The 12728-nt window shown below is 57.7% G+C and overlaps 1 protein-coding gene across 3 annotated transcripts in view; it reads left to right on the top strand.

Annotated features, from left to right (window-relative positions):
- The first annotated feature begins 1710 nt into the window (after window positions 1–1710).
- Window positions 1711–12728, top strand: part of SLC12A5 (solute carrier family 12 member 5) — a 40111-nt gene continuing 29093 nt past the window's right edge. For all 3 annotated transcript variants that reach the window (XM_054980047.1, XM_054980049.1, XM_054980048.1), the window contains exons 1-9: window positions 1711–1740; window positions 1841–1972; window positions 3314–3460; window positions 4181–4235; window positions 4571–4701; window positions 8636–8877; window positions 10132–10343; window positions 11550–11717; window positions 12181–12279. In XM_054980047.1, coding sequence (XP_054836022.1) covers window positions 1726–1740; window positions 1841–1972; window positions 3314–3460; window positions 4181–4235; window positions 4571–4701; window positions 8636–8877; window positions 10132–10343; window positions 11550–11717; window positions 12181–12279 — 1201 coding nt within the window. In that variant the 5' untranslated portion in view covers window positions 1711–1725. The remainder of the gene's footprint in view (window positions 1741–1840; window positions 1973–3313; window positions 3461–4180; window positions 4236–4570; window positions 4702–8635; window positions 8878–10131; window positions 10344–11549; window positions 11718–12180; window positions 12280–12728) is intronic.

Here is a 12728-nt window from a genome sequence, read left to right on the forward strand (position 1 = left end):
GCCTGCATGCGACTCCCGTCCTGCAGTGATTCTATTGGCTACCTGTCAGTTACCAGGCTCACTTCAAAGTTTTGACTGTCGCATCCAAAGCCTTTCGTGGCCTTGATCTGTATGTTACCGCATTGCTCCTTATGCTCCACCACATCAAAATTGCTCATCTGAACTGGGAGTTCTGTAGGTGCCACTGTGGCAAATGGGAAACATCGACAGCTGCCTGTGCGTGGGCCTTCTCTGTGGTGGCCCCCACCTTAGGGAATGGCCTGCCTGATGAGGTCAGGAAAGTTCCCACTCTGCTGGCTTTCCACAAACTATGCAAGACTGAATTATTCAGGAGGGCTTTTTTACACAGAATAAGTATAATGTATTGTATAACTAAATTTACTGATGATACCAAATTGGGAGGAGTAGCAAACACCCAAGAAAATGGAATTAAAATTCAACAAGACCTGAATACTCTGGAGAAGTGAGCAGCTATGGATAGGATGCAATTCAACAAAGACAAGTGCACAGTATTACATCTGGGCCACAAAAATGGGAAGCACATATACTGGATGGGGGATACACTTCTGGGCAGTAGTATATGCGAAAGGGATCTTGGGGTAAGAGTGGACTGTAAACTGAATATGAGCAGTCAGTGTGATGCGGTGGCAAAAAAGGCTAATTCAATCCTGGGTTGTATCAAAGGGGCCATAGCATCGAAATCGCAGGAGGTCATAGCCCCTCTCTATACTGCCTTGGTCAGGCCACACCTGGAGTATTGTGTGCAGTTCTGGAGGCCTCACTTCAAAAAGGATGTGGACAAAATCGAGAGGGTGCAGAGGAGAGCGACGAGGATGATCAGGGGTCTGGAGACTGAGCCCTACGAGGAAAGGCTGAGGTCCTTGGGAATGTTTAGTTTGGAGAAGAGGAGGTTGAGGGGGGATATGATTGCTCTCTTTAAATATTTGAAAGGCTGTCATTTGGAGGAGGGCAAAGAGCTGTTCCAGTTGGCAGCAGAGGGTAGGATGCGAAGCAATGGGCTAAAACTACATGCACAGAGGTACCGGCTGGATATTAGGAAAAACTTTTTCATGGTCAGAGTAGTTCCAAGGTGGAATCAGCTGCCTAGGGAGGTGGTGAGCTCCCCCTCACTGGCAGTTTTGAAGAAGAGGCTGGATGAATATTTGCCAGGGATGCTTTAGGCTGATCCTGCACTGGGCAGGGGGTTGGACTAGAAGGTCTGTATGGCCCCTTCCAACTCTGTGTGATTCTATTGAAATGGTTCAGAAAGGTACTTTGGAAAAGAGATAGGGACTGCAGCCTATACTACTGCGTACTAACTGTTGCTGTAACCTGTTGCATTGTTTATGGGATGTTCCAGTCATAGTTCAAGTTGATTTACACTTCGTAATCCACCTTGAATGTCACTGAGAAAGGCAGACTATAAGTAAGTAAGTAAGTAAGTAAGTAAGTAAGTAAGTAAATAAATAAATAAATTCATAAATATAAATGCAGTCTGGAGATCTCCATGCCCCACCTGGAAGTTGGCAACCCTAGCGTGAGACTGCCTGGGAGGAGCCCCCTCAGGTACCAGACCCACAGGGGGGGGGACTGGGACAATTGTATCACGTGCCAGGCAGAGACCACCTCTCCCTCTTTCCTTTAGGTGATGGAAACCCCAAGGAAAGTAGCCCCTTTATCAACAGCACAGACCTGGAGAAGGGGAAGGAATATGACGGGAAGAACATGGCCCTGTTTGAGGTGAGCTGTGAGGGGCAGGTGGGGGGCGGAGGGCCTGACCGGGGAAGGGGCAGGCGGTGGGGCAGGGCTCTTCTCACCCCTCCCTTCTGGTGCTCCCCAGGAGGAGATGGACACCAGCCCCATGGTCTCCTCCCTGCTCAGCGGGCTGGCCAACTACACCAACCTGCCCCAGGGCAGCCGCGAGCACGAAGAGGCCGAAAACAACGAGGGGGCCAAGAAGAAGCCTGTCAAGGTGCGTGGACTGGGGGGAGGGGGAGGGGAGGGGGAGCTGCGGGCCTGGGGCCCCGGGTGGGCTTTCCCGTCCCCATTCCACAAGCAGGGAGGGTGAGGAAGGAGGACAAGCCAGCCAGCCTTTGAGTGTGGCACGGGGGGGGGGGGGCGGTATTCTTCTGCAGCAGTCTGACAGTCCCGTCCGTGGCCCCCTGGCTGCTCAGTTCCCCCTGTCGGCCGAGGGAGCCTTTGGTTCCACACGAGGCAGCTGGTGGGCGCTCTGAACTGGCCCCGGGGGAGGGGCAGGGTGTTCCTGCCCATTTTTCCTTCCAGAGCCCTGGGGGTTCCCTTGCTCAGCCCCCCTTCTGCTTTGACAATGGGCAGGGCATAGGGGCTGAGACACCGCCACCCCCCCCCCCCAGCAAGGCTTGTGCTGCTCTCTCCCTGGCTGGTTGGATCGCAGGGCGGCAGTTGTGGAGATGGGCAGGGGAACCAGGTCTTGCCGGCCTGTATAAATGTGGGCCATTCTGCTCCCACTCAGCTTTGTAAGAAAGCAGCTGAGGGCCAAGCGCTCACTTGATCAACTGGAGGGCAAGTGAACAGGGAGGAACACACGGGAGTCTGTTCACTTGCCAGGCAAGTGTCGTTCCTCACTTGTAGCTTGGCTCTAAGAAGTAAGCACTGTGGATCTGAGCGCCCCATGAACGAGTTCCGAGCTGGCAGGGTAGTGTTTGCCGTGGAGCCCCCTTCGTCTGCCCCTGACGCTTCCATTTGGGCAACGGTTTCAGCTGGGCCTTTGCACAAATGGCAGTTTTGGAGGAAGGGGAAGCGTTCTGCCTGGCGGACTGTCTAGCATGCCCAGAACTGACTCCAAGCCACCGATTATTTAAATGCAAGCATAGCTAAAAGCTGCTCCTTGTCAGGCTGGGCTATAAACAGCCTTCAGTTGGGCTAGTGGTCCTTGGCCCGCAGCCCCTCCTAGCCACCCAGGAGGCAGCCGTATCGCAGAGTGCTAGCTAGGACCGGCTAGCTTCCTCTTTCTTACAAAGCCCCCAAGACTTGTAGGGTGCCCCCTGAGAGCCAGCGAGTGCAGCAGCCAAGCCCCCTCCCCTTCTGAGGAGGGGGTTGCCTCTTTCCTGCTCCCCTTGAGTGGGTCCTCATGCGCACGTGCACATCCCTCTGTCCCATGCCAGGGGCCCCGAGGAGCAAGGGTTGAAGGGCTGGCAGCTGGCACGGGAGGGTCCAGGGTGGGAGCCCCTCGCGTGCAGCAGGAGCTCCCCCCCTCCTCTGGCCGGCTTGCCCGGGAGCCAGGAGGCCCGGGCCAGGCTGTGGGTGCCAGGCCGCTCTGCGCTTCCCTCCGCAGGCTCCCCGGATGGGCACCTTCATGGGCGTCTACCTGCCCTGCCTGCAGAACATCTTTGGCGTGATCCTCTTCCTCCGCCTCACCTGGGTCGTGGGCATCGCGGGCATCATGGAGTCCTTCTGCATGGTCGTCCTCTGCTGCTCCTGCGTGAGTGCCCCTGCCCAGGCGCCCGGGCAGACTTGCCCCACGCTCGGCCGCAGCGGCCCCCTTGCCAACGGCCGCCGGGGCTGCGCAGCTGGTGGGAGCGAGTTCAGGCCGGGCGAGTTCAGCCAGGCAAGCCTCGCCGGGCCGGGCCGGGCCGGGCCGGGCCGGGGAGGCGGCAGCTGCTGGCGCTGGGGCTGGATGCGCCTGCCTGGGCGGGCGGCGGTGCGCGGAGGCTGATGAATTCCTGCCCGTCGGCGCGGCCTCCAGCTGCTTCCCGGCCGCGAGGCAGCCTCGCCCCAGCCATCGGCCATCTGGCGGCGCCTCCCCGGGAGCAGCGGCCCGGGCGCCGGGAGCCGAGCAGCTCCGCCAAGGCCGCGGGCGGCGGCGCCGGCTCTGAGAAGCCTCCGGCGTGATCGAGCCGCGGGGTTTGGCCCCGGAGCCCGGGCCACTCGCGAGCGCCCTTGCTGGGCTCGCCAGCCCCTCGAGAGGGCGAAGCGGGGGCAAAGGGCCCGGCTGGGCGGGCTGGGCTGAGCTGGTGGGGGCCCCCGGGGTGGCGGCAGCGCCCGGGCTCGGGGGCCGGAGGAGCGCCGGGCCCTCGCCTGCCTGCCTGCTTGCCTTCCCGCCGTCCTGGCCGTCCTCGGCGGAGGCTGGCCGCTGGGGCAAGGAGGCGACCGCCCGCGGGCCGCCCCCTCCGCCGCCCACGCCTCTGCTTGCTGCCCACAGACGATGCTGACGGCCATCTCCATGAGCGCCATCGCCACCAACGGCGTCGTGCCAGGTGCGTGGCGGGCCGGGGCGGGGCGGGGGAGCCGCTGGCCGGCCTCGGAGCCGAGAGGGCGGCGCGCCTGGGGAAGGGCGGCCCGGCGTTGGGGGCGGAGAGGGTCTCGCCTCGCCCGGCCTCGCCTGCTGCCCGCCGGGAGTCCGAGAGGGGGGCGGCGGTTGCCCTCTCCCCACTGGCGGGCCTTGCGCGGCCAGGGCCCCTCTCTGCCCCGAGGCGCTCTGAGCTGCCCACCCCCTCGAGCCAGCAGTGCCTGCCGGCCCCACCTGGCGAAGGGGTGGGGAGTTCTTGCCCTGCCCCCCCACTCACCCCCCCTCTTCTCTTCCTCCTTCCAGCTGGGGGGTCCTACTACATGATCTCGCGCTCTCTGGGCCCCGAGTTCGGCGGCGCGGTGGGGCTCTGCTTCTACCTGGGCACCACTTTTGCTGGCGCCATGTACATCTTGGGCACCATCGAGATCCTGCTGGTGAGTGGGGGGCAGAGCCTGGGCAACGAGTGGGGGGGGCAGAAGCATTGCAGCCTGGCAGCTCCCGTTTGGCACCAGCGTCGCATCCCCAGAGCTTCCCCGGGAGGAAAAGTTTGGCTCAGAGAAATTGGTTTCCCTTCCAAGAAAACAACCGTCAGGACTTTAGGCAGCTTTGCTGATGCGCACCCAGATATGGGCAGGGGTGCCTGGGGGGGGGGGTGTTGGTTCAGTGTGTATTCTCACACACATGTGAACATGCGCGACGTGTATGTGGTGGGGGACTTGAGAGCTCTGCAGGGCTTCTTCTTGTCCCTCTGCTGGGGCCAAATGAAACAGGATGAATAAGGCAGAATGAGCCAACAGAGACACATTTGCTTGCTTTGCAAAATGGGGCCTTTGGGGCTGGGGAACATAGATCTTGTTTTCATTCACACACACACACAAAAGGAATTACGGTAAAAACCCTCAAAATGCTCCAACCAGGTTTATTCCAAAGGCTGTGTGATAAAATTCCCCTGTGCGCCGCATTGCAGGCCCTCACTACTTTGATTACTTTGTAAACTTCATTTATACCTTGCCTTTCCCCCCAGCAGTGACCCAAAGCGGCTTACCTCATTCGTCTGCATTTAATCCCCTCAACAACCCTGCAAGGAAGGTTAGGCTGAGTGTGTGTAACTGGCCCAAGGTCACCCAGCCCACTTCCATGGCAGAGCAGGGAACTGAACCTGCGTCTCCAAGACCCTCGGCCATCACTCTAGCCACTATACCACACTGACTCTCTTAACGTGGTGGTGGTGGCAGTGGAAATGCCTAAAAAGGCATTTATAGAAATAAAAGTATCAACAATTTGTAAGTACCAAAGAATCAAAACTGACCAAGTATCTTGTTGCAGCTTAAAGTCTAGCCACTTTAAAAAAATAATAATAAAACATTTATTTAGGCCAAAGTTTTTGTAAGAAAGAGCCCCGTACATCAGGTACAGTAAACGTTATTCCTAGATTTTGATTGTACTCCTGCATAATCTCCTCTCCCCAAAATGTAAACCAAGCCTATCCCAGGTCATGAGCAACCGTCAGCCACACAGAGAACGAGCTGCCTGCAGTGCTTCCTGTGTGTGCACCCGCCTTATCTCTTGCGCTTCCCAGCCAGTGCTGGGTTTACTGCCAGAGAGCCAGTCCAACGCATCCGAGTCTGGGGGTGACAGCTGCCAATTAATAGGCAGTCAGCAGAAATTGAAGTCCTGCGTGACAGGCAGGACTCCGGGAAAGCAGTTTTGTTAAGCAACTAGAGTGAAATACTGACCTTAGCTGTGTTTGGGAGTGTGTGTAATAAAGAAGCCAGAAACATGAATTCGTGTGTTAAAAACATATGGAGAGCAGTGCTGCAAACAGGAATATATTTATTTATTTAAGATAGTTTGGGGTGGGTGGTCTATAGTAGAAGAGTGAGATTTGAGTCCAGTAGCACCTTAGAGACCAACTAGATTGCCAGGTTATGAGCTTTAGAGAATCAAAGCTCCCTTCAACCATGGCATAAGCTCGTGCCCTGGAAATCTTTAAGGTGCTGCTGGACCCGCATCTTGCTAATTTATTTAAATGCATTTCTTAAAACCAATCCCTGCCCTGTAATGCAGTGCCCGTCTCTCGCGATGTGACGAGTCTGCTGGGGTCGCAAAGGCCCCTCTTCTCCTGCAGGCCAAAGCGCAAAGCTTTGGCTGGCAGCAGCAGAAATCCCTGATAGCTATGGTTGCCAACATCCAGGTGGGGCCTGGAGACCTCCTGGAATTGCAACTGATTTCCCAGACGATAGCAGTCAGTTCCCCTGGAGAAAAGGGCTGCTTTGGAGGGTGGACTTTGGGGCATGATGCCCCACTGAGGTCCCTCCCCTCCCCTGGCACCACATGCAAATTGCCTGGGATCTCCCAGTCCGCAGCTGGCTGTCCTACTGGTAGTCCAGCTCCCCTGGGCCTGATTCCCCGGCAGTTGGCATTTCAAGCCATGCTTGAGCTGTGGCAGCCACCGCCTTGCGGGTGAGAGCCCGTGTCCCAACAGGTTGTTTGGCTGTTCTTTGCGCCATTGGCCTGGCACTTGTCAAGCATTATTATGCTTCTCAGAGCATTTTAAAATTTTAATGAAACAGCAATGAAATGCCATCCACTAAGGCAACAGATTTCCATGAAGCAATGGTTATAAACAGCCCTCTGTAAAATGAGGTGAGGTCATGCCGTCCTCTTCCTTAACAGCCAGGAGGGAAGGCCGGGGGTGGGGTGGGGGTCCCTGGTGGGCAGCCAAGGTCAGGCCGGGCTGGTGTAGACTCTGGTGTAGGAGCAGGGATGGGTGGTCTGAAGAGCAAGCAGCTGCCCCAGACCAGCACAAACAAGGCCCAAGTGCTGTGGAACCAGCCAAGGACTAGGGTCGCCAACCTGGATTTCCGGACTCTACAGATCTCAGTTCCCCTGGAAGAAACGGCAGCTTAGGAGGCTGGGCTCCTGGCTGAGCTCCCTCCCTTTCCCAAACTCAGCCCCCTTCCCAAATCTCCAGGAATTTCCCCAAGCTGGGATTGGCAGCCTTATCAAAGCCTGAGAACAAGGAATGGCTGGCACCCCATGCCCCTTCCTGGGCCCTGATCCGGAGACTGGTGCACGCCGCCTGCCTGCTGCTGCCCAGGAGCTGCTTTGCCCAGCCCAGGCTTTGGTGCTGACTCTTGGCCTTCTTTGTTCTGGGGGGCTGGGAGAGACCCCGGGGCTGCTGTGGGCAGATGGACCCACACAGGGCTTGCAGGTCTGCTTGTCGCGCAGGCTCTTGAACAGGGGCCTGCTGTGGCTGGGAAGGCTCAGGGCTGGGGAGGGCCATGGGGAGGGCTCCTCAGCCCGTGGGAAGAGCTCTTCCTCCAAGGAGCCTTCCTGTCAAGCCGAGGCAGGTCCTGACAGATGTGTCTTCATGCCGCAGCTCTCAAGACGTTTTCAGTACCTCAGATTCTTGGTTTCCAAAGTCTGGGCTTTGTCCTCAGTTTTCTTCAGTGGCCACAGTTGGATGTTGTGCCCCTGGAGTGTTCCTGCACGACTGGCACAGCCTGTGCAGGGAATGGGCTCCCTGACGAGGAGACAGGCGTCCCTTTGGGGCAGTTCTCCAGGAGACTCCGCACGGCTTGCTTAATAGCGAAGAGTCCAGAAGCACCTTTAAGACGAACCAGCTTTATTGTAGCAGAAGCTTTGGAGAACTCGAGGCTTGCTTGTTTGCCAGGGCTTTTGATGGGGTATGAAGAAGCAGGCACCTTTGCAGGGGGAGGTAGTCAGAGTATTTTTTCTTGTATACGGTTTTAATTTGTAATGTTTTGATAGCTACTTGTAAGCCACCTTGAGTCAAGAGGGAGGGCAGGGTTTAAATATTTCTATAAATGGACAAACAAGTATGACCATTCTTCTTATTTATCGGATTCCTTATTTAGTGATAGACATATTTATATTTTTTTAAAAAGATCGAGACTTCAGCTGAACTAAAATGAGTATCATAACTATGACAACTGGCCCCTGCTAGGAAGTGCTGATTTGATGCCATTTTTGTGATTTTAAGTACTCACTGGTAATCCTTCCCCGGGTGGAAAACATCTGATATGCAAAGCATGTCAGAGCATTTCTTCGCATTCCGGCTGCAATGAGCCCCCCCCCCCCCCGCGCAGCATTTACGCTCAGTGCGGTTTCCCTGTTTTGGGGTCAGGGCACCCCCCAGTGGTTGTTCATGGTAAACACCGCTCAGGTTGAGCCCAGCGTTAGGTGGCTTCTCCGGTTGGGCTCTTTGAAGCTTCCAAGGGCTGGCGGCTGGCCCTGGTGTTGAATGCAAAAGCCCTTGTGCTGGGGTTTCCTGGGACAGCCGTGAGGCCGGGCCTGGGTGTTTCCTGCCTGGGGCTGATGCCCACTTTACTGCCTCTGTTCTAGGCCTACATCTTCCCACCTATGGCCATCTTCAAGGCAGAGGATGCCAGTGGCGAGGCAGCTGCCATGCTGAATAACATGCGGGTTTACGGGACGTGTGTGCTCACCTGCATGGCCACCGTGGTCTTCGTGGGAGTCAAATACGTCAACAAGTTTGCCCTGATTTTCCTGGGCTGCGTCATCCTCTCCATCCTGGCCATCTATGCCGGCGTCATTAAATCGGCCTTTGACCCGCCCTCCTTTCCGTGAGTCTCTGGGGGGGGGGGTCTGCTGGTCCAAGGTGGCTCTGCGGCTGGAACAGGGCGCTCACCATGGACGCTGCAAAAGAGCCTCCCGGCCCAATTGCTCCTTTTCAGGCCGCAATTCATAGGTCATTCCAGTATAGCAATGCCAGGCCAGAAATTGCCAGCTGCCCTCACAAAAACAGGTAGTGATGTATGAGCAAATGTAACTTACAGTTACATTGGGTTGATAACAGACAGGAGGGTGGTTGGCCGAATGGAGGGGTGTGTGGCGCAGAGGCTGAGCTCCTGCTTTGCACACAGAAGGTCCCAGGTTCGATCCCTGGAAGCATCTCCCGTAAAGAGTTACAGATCCCGAACTACACAAGATGCTGGAACTCAAGTTGTGTGAATTGGCTGTGGGGGTGCAACAATGGGATTGAACTCTCCCTCCCAAGCTCTCTCCCGCATTGGAAACACTCCGCAGGATGCTTTCCACTGAGGGGAAAGGAAGTGTCTCTGGTTGACGAAATGGTGTAGGAGGGGGTCAAGAGATTCCCCCCTCCCTTAGAGCCATGCCCTTCCCAGCCTGACCCGAGACGACCTCAGAAGGCCCCAGTGGATGTCGGACATCTTTTGGGCTCCAGTGACGTCTGTCATTGGGCCCTCAGGCAGCAGGGGTCTCCCTCCCTAGGGCAGGCATCGGCTCAAGCCAAGAACAGCTCTTGCAAAGAGGCTCGGGGGGGGGAGTGGGGAGGGGGGGGTCCGCGCCTAGTGCACAGAGATTCCTGTTGCTCCCTCAGCCTGTCCTGAAAGACTTTCAGGAGAAGATACCACACAGCCCAGCTGATCAGGGGCACTTGGGCAAAAGGCCTGCCCCAGGGGACACCTGCTGTGGTCAGCAACGGCCCAAGGAGTCTCTGCCCAGAAGTCTCTGGCTCAGCGCTAGCCAAAGGGACTAGAGCCCCAAAGAGGGTTGTGTCCGCACTGGATAACTGCCTGAGTGGCCTCATGCGCTTGTAAGAGGGCTCTCCAGGCCCACCTTTGAGCCTGAGAAGGAAGCAGCTCTTGGGCTCAGAGAGCCAAGCCAGCCAGCCGTTGGGGCAGCTTCGGCCTGGTCAGCTTTGAGTAAGTAGTAAGCTAGGAGCAGGAGTGCCCCATGTCCATTGGGCGGGGAAGGGCCAAGCCCCGCCAAGGCGGCTCATGCTACCGGGGTGTGTGTGGACCCAGGCTGAAGAACCAGAGCCATGCCTTCCCACCCTTTCCTGTGTTTGCCAGGATATGCCTGCTGGGCAACCGAACCTTGTCCCTCCGCGGCATCGACGTGTGTGCCAAGATAGTCCAAGTGGGCAACGAGTCGATGGGGTCCCAGCTGTGGGAGCTCTTCTGCTCCTCCCGCTTCCTCAACGCCTCCTGTGACGAGTACTTCACCCAGAACAACGTGACGCAGGTCGAGGGCATCCCCGGAGCAGCTTCTGGCTTAATTCAAGGTACATGGAGGACCCTGTGCAAGACACGCCCCCCCGCCCCCCCATGTCACTCTCCTCTGTGGCAGCCTTGAGCTGGATTGTGGGATGGAATTCAGCTTTGCTGAAGGGGGGGGGCTCTGATGAGTGCTCTGGAAGGCCTATTGTGGCCTGGAAAGTGGGGCCCTTCTCCCCTCCCCCGCCTCTCCTGTCCCTTTCCCCTCTCAGGATCTCTGGAGATCTGGCCCATCCCGTCTATCTAAGGCAGACTAACTCTTCGGGAAGCATGGCCATTCCTTCCACCTCCAAGCTCAAGGAGGCCTCCGGGCCGCGACGGCTGAGGGACTGCTGCCATCAGAAGGGGCCCACACAGGGGGGACTGATGGCCACAGCCCACCCCCAAGAATAGAGGCCTCTAACCCAGCCTGAGTTTTGGCGTTCCTTCCTGTGCAATTTTCCTGTGGCTGGAGGAGAACCAGCCAGGGCCAAACTGCAAATTGTGCGGGAGCTCCATCAGCACTGGGTTTGTAGGCCCTCCCCAAATCTGATTTGCTCCCCCCCCCCCCTGCTCTGGGTGGAAATATTAAAAATGCAACTTTGAGGAAAGGGAGCTTTAAATCAGGAAAACTGCAAGGCGGGAAGGTTTAAATGCCCCACGGCATGATCAGCATCTGACATGGCCCCCCACAACTGTAGCCCCCAGTGGATCAAAAACAGACCACCTGGAGCAACCTGGCCTGCTCCAGCCATAGAGTCAGAGAGAGGGGGAAGAAATTGCTGGGCAAAGACAGTGAAAAGACTGGAAGGGGTGGGGGGAGACAGCCCACAAGAAGGAAGCCCTCCACTGCCATTAGGTGATGAATGCAACGTCTGCAGGCCACAGCGAGCAGCAGCCGTTGCAGGTGGAGAGGCCGGTGCCTTGCTCACCCCCAGTCTCTCCTAGTCCCCATTTAGCGTGTGTTTCAGTGATGTAGCTGGAGGGGCCGAAGCAGAGAGCACACTCGCTTAGGCTGCAGACAGGAGTGTTTCTGGGTCTTGGAGAGAAGTCTCTGGGGGGAGGGCAAAGCGCCCCTTGCTCCGTGCCTGACCCCAGCTGTACGGAGGGGCTTGGGAGTGTCTTGCCAGCCAGGTGCTGGGGGATGGAGAGGAGCAGCAGTGGGGTGGGAAAGGTAACCCTGCAGGGCTGAGTTCCCCATCCCAGAGTGCATGGCTTGGCTTGTGTCTCCACAGAAAATCTCTGGAGCAGCTACTTGCCCAAAGGGGTGATCATAGAGAGGTCAGGGATGAGCTCTGTACCGCCCTCGGACACAGTGGTCAACCTGGACGAGCCGTATGTCTTCAGCGACATGACCTCGTACTTCACCCTCCTGGTTGGCATCTACTTCCCCTCTGTCACAGGTAAAATCCCCCCCCCTTGGTCCTGGATGTGGAGAAATATGGCTGGCTGGAGAGAGCCTGGGGTGCGGCTGGGGGTGAGTCAGAGGAAGGCCCATTCCTGCTCACGCTCACACCCAGGCCTTGCTTAGCCGGACCCACTGCGTGCCAGGAGACACGACCACAGGAGGAGCTCCACCCACCCGTGCCTTATGGACAGCATGGGGAATCCTAGGTTGCCCCTGCCCCACAGACTGGGGTCCAGAGGTGTGGCAAGTGCCAGTCCAGAAAGGACACCGCAAAGATGCCCTGTCTCTTTCATAGAGCTTCTGTTTACCAGGTGATGTTCTTGACCTCCGTGCCAGGAGAGCTTCCTCTGCCCATTTCCAGTATTAGGGTCAGGACGCTTTCCCTCCAGGCTGCTGGCAACCCCACCCGCAAGGGGCCTCTCTGGCTCCCCCTTAACCTCCTCCTGCCTCTTCCCCAGGGATCATGGCCGGTTCCAACCGGTCTGGAGATCTGCGCGATGCCCAGAAGTCCATCCCCACGGGCACCATCCTCGCCATCGCCACCACCTCGGCAGTCTGTATCCTTCTTTTGGGAGGAGGCCTGGCAGCTGCTTGCTCCCCACGCTTCTGGGGAGGAAGGGAGGCAGGGAGGAGGTGCTGAGGGGGCTGCCTTGGGGCTGGATGGCCTCCGTGGCAGATCTTGCTGCTGCCCTGGGTCCCCCTTCCTGCCGGCTCCCACCACACTGTGCTTGGCTGGGGAGGGCAGTGGGTCAGCGCCCCACCAGAGCCTTCGGGACGTGTGGATGGCAAAGCTCAAGCGGGCTCAGGTGTGGCGTGGAGTCCTCCTGCTGCCTGGGCTTGAGCGTGCTGCTGCAGGGAAGCCATTTCAACGCCTAGCTGGGTGGTCTTCTAGGAGAGGGAGGCAAATTGCCCCTGCCCAGTCAAGGGGACAAGACCTCCCTCTTGGGCGGGGTGGCCGGGGATAGCGGGGGCTTTCTCTGTTCCAGGCAGGCGCCCCCAGCCCCTT

Source organism: Eublepharis macularius, chromosome 5 (genome assembly GCF_028583425.1).
Source record: "Eublepharis macularius isolate TG4126 chromosome 5, MPM_Emac_v1.0, whole genome shotgun sequence".
NCBI lineage: Eukaryota > Metazoa > Chordata > Lepidosauria > Squamata > Eublepharidae > Eublepharis > Eublepharis macularius.